This window comes from Papilio machaon, chromosome 28 (assembly GCF_912999745.1).
Source record: "Papilio machaon chromosome 28, ilPapMach1.1, whole genome shotgun sequence".
NCBI lineage: Eukaryota > Metazoa > Arthropoda > Insecta > Lepidoptera > Papilionidae > Papilio > Papilio machaon.
In genome coordinates, this window is record NC_060013.1 from 4,337,807 (window position 1) to 4,353,923 (window position 16,117).

At 44.3% G+C, this 16,117-nt stretch overlaps 1 protein-coding gene across 1 annotated transcript; it reads right to left on the reverse strand.

The window, feature by feature from the left end:
• Positions 1-1,573: 1,573 nt before the first annotated feature.
• On the reverse strand, positions 1,574-15,917 carry LOC106716966 (bromodomain and WD repeat-containing protein 3). Its single transcript, XM_045684899.1, has 32 exons — positions 15,750-15,917; positions 15,606-15,664; positions 15,500-15,529; positions 15,312-15,371; positions 14,384-14,660; positions 13,962-14,113; positions 13,663-13,878; positions 13,092-13,580; positions 12,852-13,004; positions 12,571-12,766; positions 12,159-12,498; positions 11,912-12,077; positions 11,652-11,833; positions 11,257-11,346; positions 10,945-11,182; positions 10,604-10,693; positions 9,756-10,246; positions 8,926-9,178; positions 8,615-8,748; positions 7,789-7,885; positions 6,908-7,028; positions 6,236-6,387; positions 5,440-5,623; positions 4,827-4,979; positions 4,673-4,756; positions 4,359-4,585; positions 4,236-4,312; positions 3,939-4,127; positions 3,547-3,601; positions 2,969-3,124; positions 2,807-2,897; positions 1,574-2,156 (listed from the first exon to the last, which is right to left on the reverse strand). Exons 1-32 carry the CDS (start codon positions 15,784-15,786, stop codon positions 2,029-2,031), a joined length of 5,367 nt encoding a protein of 1,788 aa, XP_045540855.1. The 5' UTR covers positions 15,787-15,917; the 3' UTR covers positions 1,574-2,028.
• Positions 15,918-16,117: the final 200 nt, after the last annotated feature.

Consider the following 16,117-nt stretch of genomic DNA (forward strand, 5'->3'; position numbering starts at 1 on the left):
CACAGCCGGCAATCGCTGTCCTCGTCTGACAAATGATGTTACGCGCTAACTCTCTTTCACTCTACCTTAAATATTTATTATCTTTAACAGCCAGTAACCCTTATTTGCGGCCAAATTTAATTAAGCAACTTTATATGATAATTAATAGAAAAAAAATAGCCTTAATTTGACATATGATTAATAAAAATAGGTTATAAACGCATAATTTTATCGAAATCATACCTGTTTACACCTGGCTGCAAAGAGGTGCGGCCAGGTGCGCAACGGCAACCGTGATTTTTTAGAATCTTGATATTAATTACCTTTATGTAGACGTTATTTTATTTAAAAAATAAATAAACGAAATTTTTTACCAAAAATCAATTAAAAATAATTTAAAAAAAAATAATGGCGGCCAAACTTTGATAGGCACCCTAGTAAATATATATTCTCTTAACTATAAATAGACATAAAAATTTGGTTTTAAACAAAAAGTCGATGAGCACACCAATCCTGCAGCGGGATCTTAGACTATGATATTTTGATTGACTGATATTTTCATGTTTGATGCGACATAAATTGTTTGTATTGTTTTAAGTGACATGAAAATTTTGAGTTTTAAACATACAATAGTTTACGTAGGAGCCATCAATTTCTAACTTTAAGATGCAGAACTCCACTGCGGTGACATTCTAATTTCCTATTTTTAAGTCTCTTTGAAGACAACATTAACTATGTCACTATAGTCTAGATTTTATTGTTTTAACTATAAACACAAAATAGTTACACAATATTTGAACTAGTCAATTGTCAGTCTTGCTGCATTTCATCTCACAACTTAGGCTAGTTTTAGTCATGCTGTGTCACCGTTGACATCCAAAAATCAAATACTAAAAAGCGTTGAAACATTTTAACCGTCAACACTGATGATCAGAATGACTCTAAAATCAACCTTAAAATCATACATTTGAATTTAATGAAGGCGAGAAATTTGAATTAAACAGGAATATCTATTTGCGTGAAATATATTGAAGTCCGTTGGATTCTCACTTATCCAGTTTTAAATAAACGATATACAGTCAAAACCGTTTATAGCGACATCGTTTAGAACAACATACCGGTTAAATTGACCAAAATCAAAGGTCCTGGCTGAATGTTATATACATATCTTTCCTATTAATACCTGTCACCGGTTGTTACAACTATCGGTTTTTACGACTCAATATGAGTAGTCCCTTCGATGTCGTTATAACAGATTTTGACTGTATATAGTAATTTCATTCAACACAAATGCACATATCTATATATATAAAAGAAAGTCGTGTTAGTTACACTATTTATAACTCAAGATTGGTCAAACTGATTTGACTGAAAATTGGTAGGCAGGTAGCTTAGAACCAGGAAACGGACATAGGATAATTTTTACCCCGTTTTCTATTTATTATTCCGCGCGGACGAAGTCGCGGGTAAAAGCTAGTGTTGTATAAATTTATGAAATCAGCCATTTATTAAGTACTCGACATGTCTTATGCCTGAAATAAAAAACCATAAAGAATTATGTTTTTTTTAACCTCAATTTTTAACTATGTTTTAGATGTTTGTCGATTACTTTCTAACTAAGAAAGATTTTTGCTGTCAACAGTCCACAAGAATTATGAAAATTGTATTACTAACGATTGTAATATTTTCACAACACTAATAATTTAATAATTTTACATCACAACACTATACAAAATTCGGGTATCTTCATTCACTGGTCAAACTCAAGATCTACATTAATAGAACATTTTCACAAAATCCAATTTTTATTGACACCTCTGTTTACACTACAGCAGCACTATCACATGTCTTCATTCACTGGTGACACTTCAACTTAAGGTCAATTTCCCTGAACCCAGTTTCATCAGTCATCCAGTTTACGACGATCCCTTTGCTAGTACAACACTATCACTGTCACATGTTTTCACACACTGGTCGGATACCCAGCTCCAGCGGAGCCCCCTGTCGCTGTTATCGCAGGGGGCTCCAGCTGAAGAGGTTGGCCAAGCTTCAGTTGCCGAGCAGGCCACGTGCCTTGGCTGTCAGCTTGCGCACGCGACCTCGCGATGATATCGACACCGGACCCCCAGAGCCTGCTGAGCCCGCAGACCCGGACCCCCCGGACACACCCGCGTCACCTGTAGTATTGTAAACAAATATTCAAATATATACAACGGACTTGAATTTACTAATATAAGAAATCACAAATTGCAACATAAAACAACTAATGCAGTAAGAAATGATTTTTTTTGTAGACAAACTCCATTTTAATATTTCACTGATTTCTTAGCAAACCCATTTACATTTGGTACATAACAAGTATAATATTTTTAAAATCAACATTATTTCTAACCAATGCTTAACGGATGGTATCACTGGACTCCCATAGACCCCATGAGGTCTACCTGGACTACTTTGAGCATCATTGTTTTAACACATTTAATTTTTACTTAAACAAAAAAAACTTGTGAGGTGTGTTGGGACACCCGGATGGAACGAAGTTCCTTTCTATTAATTAGTGAAGGAACCAATGTTTATTCTATGAATAAAAAACTTAAGTCTTCACAAGAAGTACATTTTATTTCTATGAATTTTCGTTATATATTGTCACGTCGTTGCCATGGTGAAGTAGCGCTCATTCGTCGTTAACATACTTACTATAGCAAAAAGTGTCGTGACAACTTTTCCTAAGAATTTTTTCCGTCTAGCCCCCTTTCACAACGCGCGATAAGGAACTTCGTTCCAATAAACAAAGCAAAGTTTACAGATTATGACTATAAATACTGACCGTGTCCATTGTGAGCGTCGTGTGCATGCGCGTGCGCATGTCCGTTGAAGTAGTTGTGGTCACTCGTATGCGCTGCTGTCGAGCTCGCGCCCTACACAATACAATAACAATCAGTTTATTGCAGTCGCATTGTACGTAGTATGTCATGTGACGTCATGTCACCTGTGTGGCATGTCTCTGCCTGCGTCGGGCGAGTTGGTGCTGGTGTCGCTGGTGATGGTGGTGATGCGGAAGGCGCTTGCTGATAGCAGCTATGGAATCCTCCTCGCTGTCCTCGTTGTACCTCCGCGGACTGCGGCGCGTGCGCAGCGACACGCTCTGTAATATAAAACATATTGTTCTGTATATTTTGGAGTACGACCTCCTTGGATATTAAAAAGTTTGCATACAAAGAGGTCTTACTACAAAAACACATATTAAATGTAGAATCTATATATATAAAAGAAAGTCGTGTTAGTTACACTATTTATAACTCAAGATAGGTCGAACTGATTTGACTGAAAATTGATGGGGAGGCAGCTTAGAACTAGGAAACGGACATAGGATAATTTTTACCCCCTTTTCTATTTTTTATTCCGCGCGGACGGAGTCGCAGGTAAAAGCTAGTGTTATATAAAGCGATAAATTAATAGGAAATCTTTAAAATGAATATTTTTTGTTTTTTAATAAATTAAAGTTATTGAGACAGACTATATTTGATATATATTATGGTCAGATTATAATGTAGAGGTGACACTTACCCTGGCGTGTCCTCGTCGTGAAGGTCCAGCCACATCCTCACCTTCCTGTCTTTGTCTACATACACACAAACAAACATATCAATCAATATGCACAGTTTTACACAGTTAATGATAAATATTTTTCTTTCTATCTACAAAATTCATGTATAAACATGGGGTCTGTGTGAGATCGGAATATAATACAACTTTGTTTTACGAACCCCAAAGTTAACGAAAATTAATTCACGTCCTAACTACACTTAAATTAACCTAAGTACAGATTATTAGTTCAGTGAGATTTAAGGTTTTAGAAGATATCTTATCTTCGAAGATTGACCCCCTGAGGGGTCGCAACTTAAACTTCAAAAATTACTGCTATATTGTGTGTGATGATGATAGGTGGTGATGATGACCTGTATAGAAGTAGCGGTGCATCATCATCAGTAGAGTAACGTGGCCTGTAGGAGCGATCAGACTCGTAACGACGACCGGAGCGCCGCGACCCCGAGCTGCCAGATGCGGAGCCCGAGCCTGAAGCGGAGCCCGAGCCGGAGCACGACTCCGACGACGAGCACGACGCGGACGTGAACCGTTCACGAACACTGACACACAAACACACACATGGCGATATAGAGATAATAGAGATTTAACACGTTATTAGAATTTGAACTTAATTTATATATAAATAAGGTTGTATATTGTTTGATTACCGTTTGTGAGGTCGACGTGTGCGACGGACAGTGCTGCTGTCAGAACTGCGTCTGCGTCCACGTTTGCGTTGCGCCCTCTGTAACACATCACATGTACTAAATATCACATGACACACATGACACACGTATCACTGATGTCACAATACTCACGTGTAACTGCGCCGGTTCATATGTAAGTTCAACCTCATCGTCTGCCAGCTCCTCTTCTAACACCTCGATGTGTGAACGCTCTGAGCCACGTCCCGACCCCGCCTCGTCCTCGGACTCCGCCCCCGCGCCCACGCCCTCGCCCTCGCCCACATCAGACACGCCCTCAGAGTCAGACATCGTGCCGTTCGCCACTGATTCTTCTGAAAAAATCATAATTCAATGTTTAAATATAAAAAAGATATTTGCAAAGTGAGAAAAAAATAATCTCAAATAAGAAAGAGTGTTACCTGTGGAGAATAACATGGGGGCGTGGCTTGTAGAGGGGGCGGGCTCTGAGTTGTGCGTCTTACTCTTCTTGCCAACACCTTTGCCTGGAAACAGAGAAATATAAAGTATTTAATTCCACAACAGATAAGTAAATCAAAACTTAGTCATGTATACCTTTGTGATTTGTGAGTGGAGGAGTGTCGTTGTCAGAATGATGTACATGCGCATGCACGCGGCGCGACGTGGCAGCTAGAGGCTCAGACTCCGAGCTGGCGCTGTGTCCTACACCATGTACCTCATCCTCTGAAGATTTATCTCGTACACTCTCTGATAATTAAACAAAATTTATATTATTTACTAGCTGTCGCCCTCGACTCCGTCCGCGCGCAGCTAAAAAAAAAAAACTAAATGGGGGGTTATGAAAAAAAAAATGTTGGCTGATTCTCAGACCTACTGAATATGCTCACAAAATTTCATGAGAATCGGTCAAGCCGTTTCGGAGGAGTTCAAGTTCGAACCCCGTGACACGAGAATTTTTTATATAAGATACTAGCTTTTACCCGCGACTCCGTCCGCGCGAAATAAAAAAATAGAAAACGGGGTAAAAATTATCCTATGTCCATTTCCTGGTTCTAAGCTACCTGCCCACCAATTTTCAGTCAAATCGATTCAGCCGTTCTTGAGTTATAAATAGTTTAACTAACACGACTTTCTGACTATATATATAGAAGATAAATTAATTTTAATGTATGTAATGTTAAAAAGTAGCATGTGTATGTGTATGTACCTGTACGTGCAAGTCGTGCAGCACGTCTCGTGTGTCGTGCAGCACGTCGTGTTCGTCGTGCACTGCGCGAGCGCGTGCCGGCGTGCTGTGCGCGCGTCGTGCTGCGCGTGCGGCCGCAGTCCATACTGACGCGCGTCCACAACGCCTCAAACAGTGACGACAGACGTACTGTCATCGAGTAGATCTATATCACAACATATATCATCACTAAGGGATACTTTAAACTTGTAATTTCACAATTAGTTGCAATCCAAAAATATACGAATTAAAAATCTTGATAATGTCATATTTTGATCAATGTTGCCATAATTATTTCAAAATTCCATAAAATATCAAAATATTTTTTTGTATGTATAATTATGAGTACGAAAACTGAACAAGCAAATGGATGACTTTCGAAAGATATTGGGAAATTTGATGTGAAACATCTATAGGATCACTTGTAAACCGAATCGTTGGCGTGGCGACGCTTGCCGTGGCGACGGGTCGCCAAGCTATACTGAGGTTATTTTAATAATATTTAATATTATTTATTATTATTATTATTCATTCATTCCTTCCTTCATTCATTCATTCATTCATTTGTCATATATTATATTTTATGCACATTATTTGTACACACACGATGTTTCACATCTGCCAGGCATCCCATGACGACACACGTTTTTTTTTGCTCACTGGTAACCTTATCACGGCCAAAAAGACTAGTATCCAGGCCAGATAATATTAATTAAAATCAATGTAATGTCAAAAAGATGTCATAATATTGTTGTGTTGTGTTATGATATGTACATACTCTACTGCGCTTGTTTGTGTTGTAGAGACGACTGTTGGAGAAGACGAGACGCACATCTCTGGCAAAGTGTTCAGCTCTGGTGTAGCTGCCGGAGACGAGACGAGCTCGCACAGTGCCCAGGTCCATGGGAGTGCGCACGACACGCTGGTAGTCTGCGACACATACACAATATGTCACTAGTAGTAGTAGTCATGGACAATGCCATTGTTTGTATGGATGTATGGATGAAGTTCTCTGGAACATCTCAACGGATCTTGATGAAATTTGACACATATGTAGAACATAATCTGGAAGAAGATATAGGTTATTAATTAAGTTTTTTTTAATTCCGCGCGGAAAAAATCGCGGGCGATAGCTAGTTAATTAATAAACTACTATTATATTCACTTTTACACATTATATTTATATAAGATTTACTTAGAAAAAATGTTAGTGAATTATTATGAAAAACTAGCTGTCGCCCGCGACTTAGTCCGCATGGAACAAAAAAAAAACTTAATAAGTAACCTATATCTTCTTCCAAATTATGTTCTACATCTGTGACAAATTTCATCAAGATCCGTTGATCTATTCCGGAGTTACCTTCATACAAACATACATATAAACATACTCATTTATAATATTAGTAAGATCTATGGATGCTATATGATCAGTGGTAAGAAGAAGGTATACCTGGTGCCTGTTGTGGACTGACAGGTTGCCGGAATGGCTCAGCATCAGCGGAGGCACTCAGCTCATTGAGCAGCTCAGTACATGCAGACACCCAGCGAGAACCACCACTACTTGCACGCTTCTAAAACATAATTACTTCTACACATACCGTCTTCTATCTTATATATATTTTTATATCTGATAAGGTGGCAAATGAGCAAACGATCACCTAAATTCGCCGAAATGGCGAAGCGACCGTTGCCCATAGACATCCGCAAATGCAGATGCGTTGCCTAAAGGTAAACATTAACGGAAAAAGGAACGTAAAAAGATGATTTGATAAAGATTGACACGTAAAGATTAGATATAAAGATTGCACAAATAGTCCTCGCTCAGTGAAATACCACAACCATACAGCAGACAAACCTCAAGTTGAAGTAACTCCAAGTACAGTCTGATGAGTGTGGTGCCGGAGGACTCATTTTAGTCCTCTTTCACTTCTCACTCCTTTTCTTATAAGGAAAAATGGGAATGGGAGAATGATGGAGGACGAGAAGCATAGGAAGGTTAAATATTCTTTTTTTGTGCGTCTCCTCCTTCGTAGATCTCAATCTAGCCTACCCTCAGGTAATCAACGCATCTGCATTTGCGAATGTCTATGGGCAGCGGTCGCTTCGCTATTTCGGCGAATTCATGTGGCCGCTTGCTCGTTTGCCACTTTGTTATATAAAAAAAAAAGTAATTTGTTTGTAAAGACATAATTCTATTTTCCCTAATTATTTTTTTAGATGGAGATGAGGAATTGAGGGATGAGGGAATGTATAGGAAGGGGATATATCTTTTTGTATGTCCCTTCCTCTGTCAATTAAAGGTACACATCTGCAATTACATCTATGTCTGACCTTTGTAAGTGTGGCGGCGAGAGGCTCATCATCTGAGGACTGGTATGCAGCAGCCAGCTCATGGTATTTCGCCACCACATCCACATTACGCCAGTTGCTGGAATACATACATACAATTGTATGATTTCATAAGAAAGACGTCGATGGTTGATGAGTTAAGAACTTGACATGCAATCTACAAGTCCTAGGTTTGAATCCTGTCATGTAATGTGTTTTTCGATAATAATAGCCTATGTGTTCTTCCAGACTATATTCTATATCAGTGACAAATTTCATCAAGATCTGTTGAGACATTCCGGAGATAACTTCTAACAAACATACATCTATACATTAATATTTATAATATTAGTAAGATTATGTACTTTTTATGTGCCAATAAAGAAAAATAATCTAGTCTTATTTCAATATAGAAGTATTATTATTTAAATGATCCTTCGAGCAGGACAAGATCTCACATCAACAGGAGCATTGCAGCAACTTACAATTTAAGATAAATTAATTTCATCACCATATATTGAAATTATAATTAAGGTATTAAAAGCATCTGTGGCTCAGTGGTTAAGTACTTGACTTGTAATCTGCAGTTCCTGGGTTCGAATCCCGACATGTATCAATGTGATTTTCGATTTACATATACACCTCTATCTGATGTTCTTACTGTGAAAGAAAATATTGTGATGCTGCACATATCTGAGAAGATATTCAATGATATGTGTGAAGTCAACCCGCACTTGGCTATGGTTGACTATGACCTAGTCATATCTAACTTAGTCTAGACTCCTAGCAATTCAGTATATCTGGAAGCAGTTCTAGTATACTTGTGTACCTGATGATGTGCAGGAGAAGGTCAGTGACGAGGCGCGCCTGTCTCACTATTGGTGAATGAGGCTCGTTGAAGCGCTCCGCATTGCTCGCGATACAACGCACATCGAACTGCGCAGCCGCAGCTCGTCTGTAATACTGAACAAACAAACAAACATACATACAATCATAATTTCATATAAATCGGTCCTTCGAGCAGGATATTTTTTAAAAATCAAGTCATTTGAATTCGCCGAAATGACGAAGCGATCTCTGTCCATAGACATTTGAAATTGCAGATTATATTTCTTAAAATAATAAATGTTGTCGACTGACCAGGTTTTCGAAGCGCGCTCTAATGGTGGAGAGGTCTACAGGGTAGGGTACGAGACGGGCGTATGTCGGATATCTCTGCAGGTCCACTGGTGCTGCGAAGGGTTCAGCCGCGGAGAGTGACATGGCGAGGGCGAGATGACGTGCGATGTGACGACACGCGCCTGCGGCCCACTCGTGTGTCTCAGATCTGCGCAGCGCACCTGCCAGCTCTGAGCTCAGCACTGGCACTGCGCCACCTGCCTCCGCCGGCAATCTGCGCACAACATCTCGTATATATATATCAGACGGAATATGTATAGATTGAGATCATAGTTTGGAAGAACACAATAGACAAGTAGTCTATTATGTTTTTTTTTTTAATTTCGCTCGAACAATGTCGCGGGCGAAAGCTAGTGATACATAAAAATTTGTCATCTTTATGTTATCATAAATTTCTTGACAGATATGTGCTGGTTTGTTTTATCATAACATTATGTATTTACTTAAAAAAATTTCGCCGTCTATTTGTCCTTAAACGTATTTTGTTTCAAGTAATCTCCAAAAAGACTGGACTCATCTATATATATAAAAGAAAGTCGTGTTAGTTACACTATTTATAACTCAATATAGGTCGAACTGATTTAGCTGAAAATTGGTGGGCAGGTAGCTTAGAACCAGGAAACAGACATAGGATAATTTTTACCCCGTTTTCTATTTTTTTTTATTCCGCACGGACGGAGTCGCGGGTAAAAGCTAGTTTTATATAATTTTTCACTGATAAAGCCATGATTATCTGTTAGTCATTATATATAAAGAATTTCCACATTGATAAAGTATCTGGTCTCCATTACCTCTGTGGGTCGAGAGGCTCGAGGTCCCAGGGCGAGAGGCGCTCCACCTCCCCGTTGTCCCAGCGCACGCGCAGCGACAGGAAGTGGGCGGCGGCCTCGCGAGCCCAGCGCCGCGCGCCCACCTCGCCCGCGCCCACGCCCGCGCCCACGCCCACGCCCACCTCCTCCTCCTCCGAGTCTGCGCCCCCCGTGCGCTCCAGCACGATGCCCGTCCACCAGGAGTCGTCGATCATACATCTGAACCTGTCCCCCGGACCCCATCTCCTCTCTACTGCTGCCTCGTACTGCTGCTTCAGGACCAGGAAGTCGATCACATCGGGCATGTCGTGGTACCGCACTGTGAAGGTGCGACCGCCGCGCGCACCCCCCGCACCCCCTGCACCCCCTGCACCCCCCGCCGCGCCCGGCAGAGAGCTCGCCAGTCTCAGGCTGACAACGCGAGGGGGCTTTATCACATACTTCATACCTATCACCTTCACAGACTCACATTCCTGTAACAATACAATATACATTAGGTACATGGTCCTTCGAGCAGGACATATTATGTCACCCTCTAGTTCCTTCTCACTTGTTCTGGACCGGAAACACCAGGTGGGGGGTGTTTTGGTTGTCTAGTCAGTTTCCCCCGTACCTGCCTTAAAGAGTCCGTTCCATATCTCGAACTACTCCAATTTGATTTGTCACTTGTCGTAAGAAACAGGACATTTCTCGTAGTTAGGTTTGGCCTTCATTCCAAATGTAATTTATTTTGCGAGTTCTTCTGCCTTCTCGTTCCCTTCCATCCTCACCATCACACAATATAACTTTATCTCTTTTCTGGTACTAATTACTAGTATGTATATACTCACATATATATGCATCCTGTCCCAAGGTTTGTCTCGGGAGTTGATCTTGTACACATCCTTCTCAGCCACCGCCTCGAAGTACCTCTGATGACCCTGTCCAGGAATACAACACAACATACAGAATGTTTCCTACTCCAAATACACTCTATTTTAGTAATTATGTTTATATAGAAATTGATCCTTCGAGCAGGATTCATCATACTAATATTATAAATGCGAATGTTTAAATGTATGGATGTTTGTTAGAAGGTATTTTCCAGAACGAAACAACGGATCTTGATGAAACTAGACACAGATGTAGAAAATAGTCTGAAAAAACACATATAGGCTATTTATTGACTCACCAGTCTGAAGTACATGAGATGGTCGCCCATCTGTGGCTGGTAGGGCGCCTTGCGGGGCGACACCGCCGTCAGCCACTCGCCCACGCGGTACGCCTCCGGCAGCTCACCTCCACCGCTACCTGCACCGCCCCCACTACCGCCACCCGCCCCGCTCGTCGCTCCGCTACCCGCCCCGCTGGCGAGACCGCTCTGAGCGGCGGTAGCCACGCGTTTTGTTGTTGTCGTACTGGGACTGTACCTGTAAGTTAATTATAAATTTAAAAATTTTTGTTGAAATGATTTGAATAGTTTGTTATATAAATAAATAGTAACCTAGCGGTGGGTTGAGGTCGGCGACGTGCGCGAGCGGGCGGAGCTAGCGCCGGCCCCGCCTCCCAGTCTGAGTACTGAGATGATGATGAACTGAAAACAATACAATACAATTTAAGCTCTATCCCGTTGTAATAGTGATTAAATTGACTTGTAAATGATCATTGATATGTTTCAAATAAAACTCACTCATCAGTATCTCCTCCCGCACGTAAGCTACTGAGAGAGATGTTGTGTTAACATACTTTATATTGTAATAGACATATTGTTATATGTTAAGTTTGAATGAACTCACTTGTTAGTTATGACTTCTGAACGTATGCTAGTGACAATAAACAATACAATTAAATTATATGTATGTATACTAGAGGACTATGTATATGTGTGAGATGAGGTACCTGTCAGTGCAGAGTGCGTGTGCGCGCGCTCGTGCCCGTGCGCGTGCATCAGGTGCACGCCGCGTGCGCGAGGTGGCCGAGTGCGAGGAGCGCTCACTGCCCGAGCTGCCCTCCAGCCTCACGCTGGAGTCGGACGTCTCGCTGGAACTCTCAGAGGAAGGCGACTCCTCCACTCGCAGCATCTGACACACAAATATACACTTCACCATACAGTCACACAACAAATGGTACTGAATGTATGTGTGTGTGTGTGTACGTACAGCGGGCGTGGGTCGTATAGTGGGCGTGGGCTGGGGCGGGGCTCGCGCGGGGCGGGGCCGGCGGCCGGGGCGGCGCGCTGGTCCGTCTACCGCGGTGCTGATCATGACCGGCCTGCGCCTCATCTCGCGCCAGTACCACGCGCTCTCCCACTCGTTCATCTCGCAGCTGACATACAACAGAACATACTCGAGTTAAACCTGCCACAGAGAGGATATCGGCCGACATTATGTTACGAAGAGCGCTCACCTCGCCTGTTCGATCCTCTGCTTGACGGAGTCGGGTAGAGGTGGCACGAGGGGACGCGAGCAGGGCGGCAGATGGTCCTCGTCCCTCTGCCAGGAGCCGGCGGTGTGCCGCACGCCCTCCCCGCGCCAGGGCCCGAGCGGGGCGGGCGGCGCGCTGGGGGCGGCGGAGGGGGCGGCGCGCGGCAACACGGGGCGGAGCGCCAGCCGCTCCCGCCCCGGCACCAGCCGCTGCAGCGCGGGCGCGTGCGGAGCGCCCTCCACGTCCACCAGGAAGGGCGGCGGCATCAGGTGCGGGGGCGTCTCCGTCTGCTCGTCCAGCGCTCCGCCCAGCGCGTCTCGCACTACACAAGCACACTACATGTATTAGAATCAGTTTTCAACTGACGCGACCGCAAGTACAAATGGGTACGTACCCAGCGGGCGGTAGTCAGTGTGGAAGAACAGCTCCGGAGGCAGCTGCCGCAGCAGACGGTGCCCGAGGCCGAGGCCCAGCAGCAGCAGATGGCCGTGCGAGTCGGAGGCCGCGACGCTGCAGCCCGTGCCCCACTTCGCGTCAAAGATGGCGCCGTCCCCTTGACCCTCGATGCGGTTGTGAAACTTGGCCAGCACCTAAACACATACCAAAACTTCCTCTGTTTCACAGACGTCGACAGATATATAACCATCTTTTTCTAGCTTATATAGTGTATATGACCTCCCCCGCCTCCGCGTCCCACACGAACAGTTGTCCGTCATGTCCTGCGGAGAGCAGCACGTGCGGCAGGAAGGGGTGCGCCTCCAACACGTACGCCTCGTCCCGATGTCCGCTCAGCACTCGCACCTGCCGGTATGTGCGCGAACACCACACCTGCATCACACCAACACCCACACGTTACACATGACACACACATGACACACCGCACATTGACACCTCGCCGTCGCCCCTCCCGCTCACCCGCACTGTGTTGTCGGAGACGGCGGTCATCACGTAGGCGTCGCTGCGGTCCCAGCAGACCATGGTGACCTTGAGGCGCTTGGTGTGGTCCTGCAGCAGGTGGTGGCGCCACTGCGTCGCGTGCAGCGTCCACAGCGCCGCGCTGCCGTCCTTGCTGCCCGACACCAGCCGCAGCCCGCGGTGCGCCCACGCCAGCGAGTCCACCGCGTCGCCGTGCACCGCCTGCTCCAGCACCCGCCGCGGGCCCGCCGCCTCCACGTGGTAGATGCGCACGTGGTGGTCGGCGCTGCCGGCCGCGAGGAAGGCGCCGCCCGCGGACCACGCGGCGCAGATCATGTGGCAGGCGCCGGGCCGCATGCGCTCCACGAACTGCACCGGCTGCGACAGGAACTGTCCGTCCGAGGCGCACGTCCAGAACGCCACCGAGCCGTCCGTCGACGTCGAGGCCAGCCACCGCACGTCGCCGTGCGCCGCCGCCGACCAGTGCACCTGCGGGGACACCACCATGTAGAGTACTGGATGCCACCTGTGTAGAGTTAGAAGACGGCGGCGGCGAGGTGGTCGTGCTCACGGAGGTGATGGTGCCGGCGTGCGCGTGCAGCACGGCGCGCGGGGCTCCGGTGGCGAGGCACCAGACGCGCACGAGGCGCTCCACGGAGCCGGCGGCGAGCAGCGCGCCGTCCGGAGACACGCACACGTCAGTGATCTCAGCGCCCGCACCCCGCAGAGTGCTCAGCAGCCGCCCGTCCAGCGCGCACCACACCTTCACCAGCAGGTCGTCCGCGCCCTTCACACCGACACGCACATTCAATTATAAACCTCCAGATGAACTTCTTCACGAGGACTGTGACATAATGCAAATACACTAACAGTGACGACGTATCGTCCGGTGCAGTCGAAGACGAGGCAGTAGACTGCGGAGAGATGTCCCAGCGTGCGGCGCTGCAGCTGCAGGCCGGAGAGAAGCCGGGCGGGGAACACGCGCCCGCAGCCGCCCAGCTCGCGTCTCACCAGTCTCCGCACTGACATACCAACGTGTCACAAACTTACGTACTCATAACAAACGCAGGCAAGGAATGTAAAATAAAAATGAGACTCTTAGTGTTTACATCAATTCCAATGTACATCTGCTACACAAAAGGAACTGCACATGTATTTCTGGCCTTTGAGTAAGAGGTACACTCGCTTCTTGAAGGAAACTACGTCGCGTCGTCCAAAAATCTTAGGCTACAAAGTAGTTTAATTTAAAATTTCACTTTAGCCATATTAATTTAATTATAAAATAAACTTACCAAGAGAATGATCTGGCTTGTGTATGGAGTACTTTGGTTTTGGTCTGACCAGAGACTCGCTGAGCAGAGACAAGCGCGCTCTTAGTCTCATCTGCGGCTCACTGGCCACGCTGGCCGTACTGGCCACACTGGGCACGTTGGCCACGCCGGCGGGGGTGGCCACTGCTGTACTGCTGGCGTTGCCATTGGTGGCCAGGGCGCCGCTGCTGGCCAGCTGCAGCGCGCGCTCGCACACCGCCGCCAGCCGCCGCCACGACATGTCGTTGTGTTGTGCCGCCTGATACAATTAAATAAAAATGTATTTTATTTACTATCAGTTTATAATCTTACCCGTCATATTATAAACTGATGAAAACTTTCTTTACGCTAAATTATTAAAGTTGATCTTATGTTTTAAGTGCAAGATTGAAAAACAATACGCATAAATCAGTTTATGGCAGTTTTTTATTACATTACGTATTCATATTTAATTATTAGTTCTTAGCTTTATTATTTAAAATAAAGAAAAAAATATAAAAAGTATCGTGAAATCGCCGCCATTGGTTCGTCGGCCATTGTGATGTGACGACAGCGACGGAGAGCCAATACCGATAGAGATCGGGCGCTGCTACGGGTTAGAGCGAGATGCGACATAGCGAAAGCCACACGAAAGTAAAGGATAGTTGCGTCACATATTACGAGTTTTTAGAATACTGATGCATGATTATCACTTTTTTCTTAAATTAAGTGAAAAACTTAATTTTTATCAATGAATGGTCACATATGTATTTTTCTCGTATTTCCACCACATTTACACGTTCATTTTCGTATAGGACACGATATAAGAAATTTTCCGATTTCGCTACATTTTTACTATTTCCCTTATTATAACTAAGTTCAAAATGATAATAAACAGCTGTTTTAGTAAAAAATATTATAACACACTCACCAATTCATCGTAAGACTGCGTGTGTTCGTTGCCCTCCCAGTCGAGCCGTCTGGGCAGTACCTGCAACAGCGCGGAAGTGCAAAACTTTTCAGTAAACTTTCAGCGAGTTTGACAGCCGTAGCCACGTGCGTTTGCGATCAAAACAACACTAAGCTTCAAACCCGGCACTATGAAAAGCTCAAACTTACCTCTACTCGCTCGAGCTCTTTCAGTAAAGTCTGCGGGGTAAAAGGTTTCCTTTAGTATTTTTAACAATGGAATTTTAAAAAACAAAGGTATTAGAATCATATTTACCTTCGCAGTCTCTTTCAGAGGGCCGCCAGAGAGAAATTTCGCGATCAGAAAGTAGAGTTCTGAAACCGGGAAGGCTAACGTTACTCGACCTCGCACTCAAAGACACTCTCAATATCTAGCTTATTTTTGAAGCACTAGACTCACCGGGAACGACGTTTGCCTCCTCACTAGATTCCTCCATAATCCTAGTTTTTATAACTGTGGTCAATTATCACCTCACATATCACAAATACACAAAAAATCTCACAAACATTTCATACAGAATATTACATTGTTGACGAAAGATAATGCACCTACTGTAATAATAGCAAAATGGCGTTTGCTACATGGATAAAACAGCACTCGAGGGTTGGGTCAGCCATGTTTGTTTGTTGTACGTTTCTGATTATAGATGGGGCTATTTTAACTTGACGGATTGCTGTGATAAATTGCAACAAAAAGGCAAAAAAATTGCAATAAGTGACATTTGTTGACAATTATTTAAATCACAGATATGATCATACAGCAAAAGT

Excerpts from the sequence above, each read along its gene's own strand:
- LOC106716966 (XM_045684899.1), bottom strand. The coding sequence starts at position 15,786 with ATGGAGGAATCTAGTGAGGAGGCAAACGTCGTTCCCG. Across the intron at positions 8,749-8,925 it reads GAGCGCGCTTCGAAAACCTG|TATTACAGACGAGCTGCGGC; the intron begins GTCAGTCGACAA and ends TTGTTTGTTCAG. Across the intron at positions 4,586-4,672 it reads CCCCATGTTATTCTCCACAG|AAGAATCAGTGGCGAACGGC; the intron begins GTAACACTCTTT and ends TGATTTTTTCAG.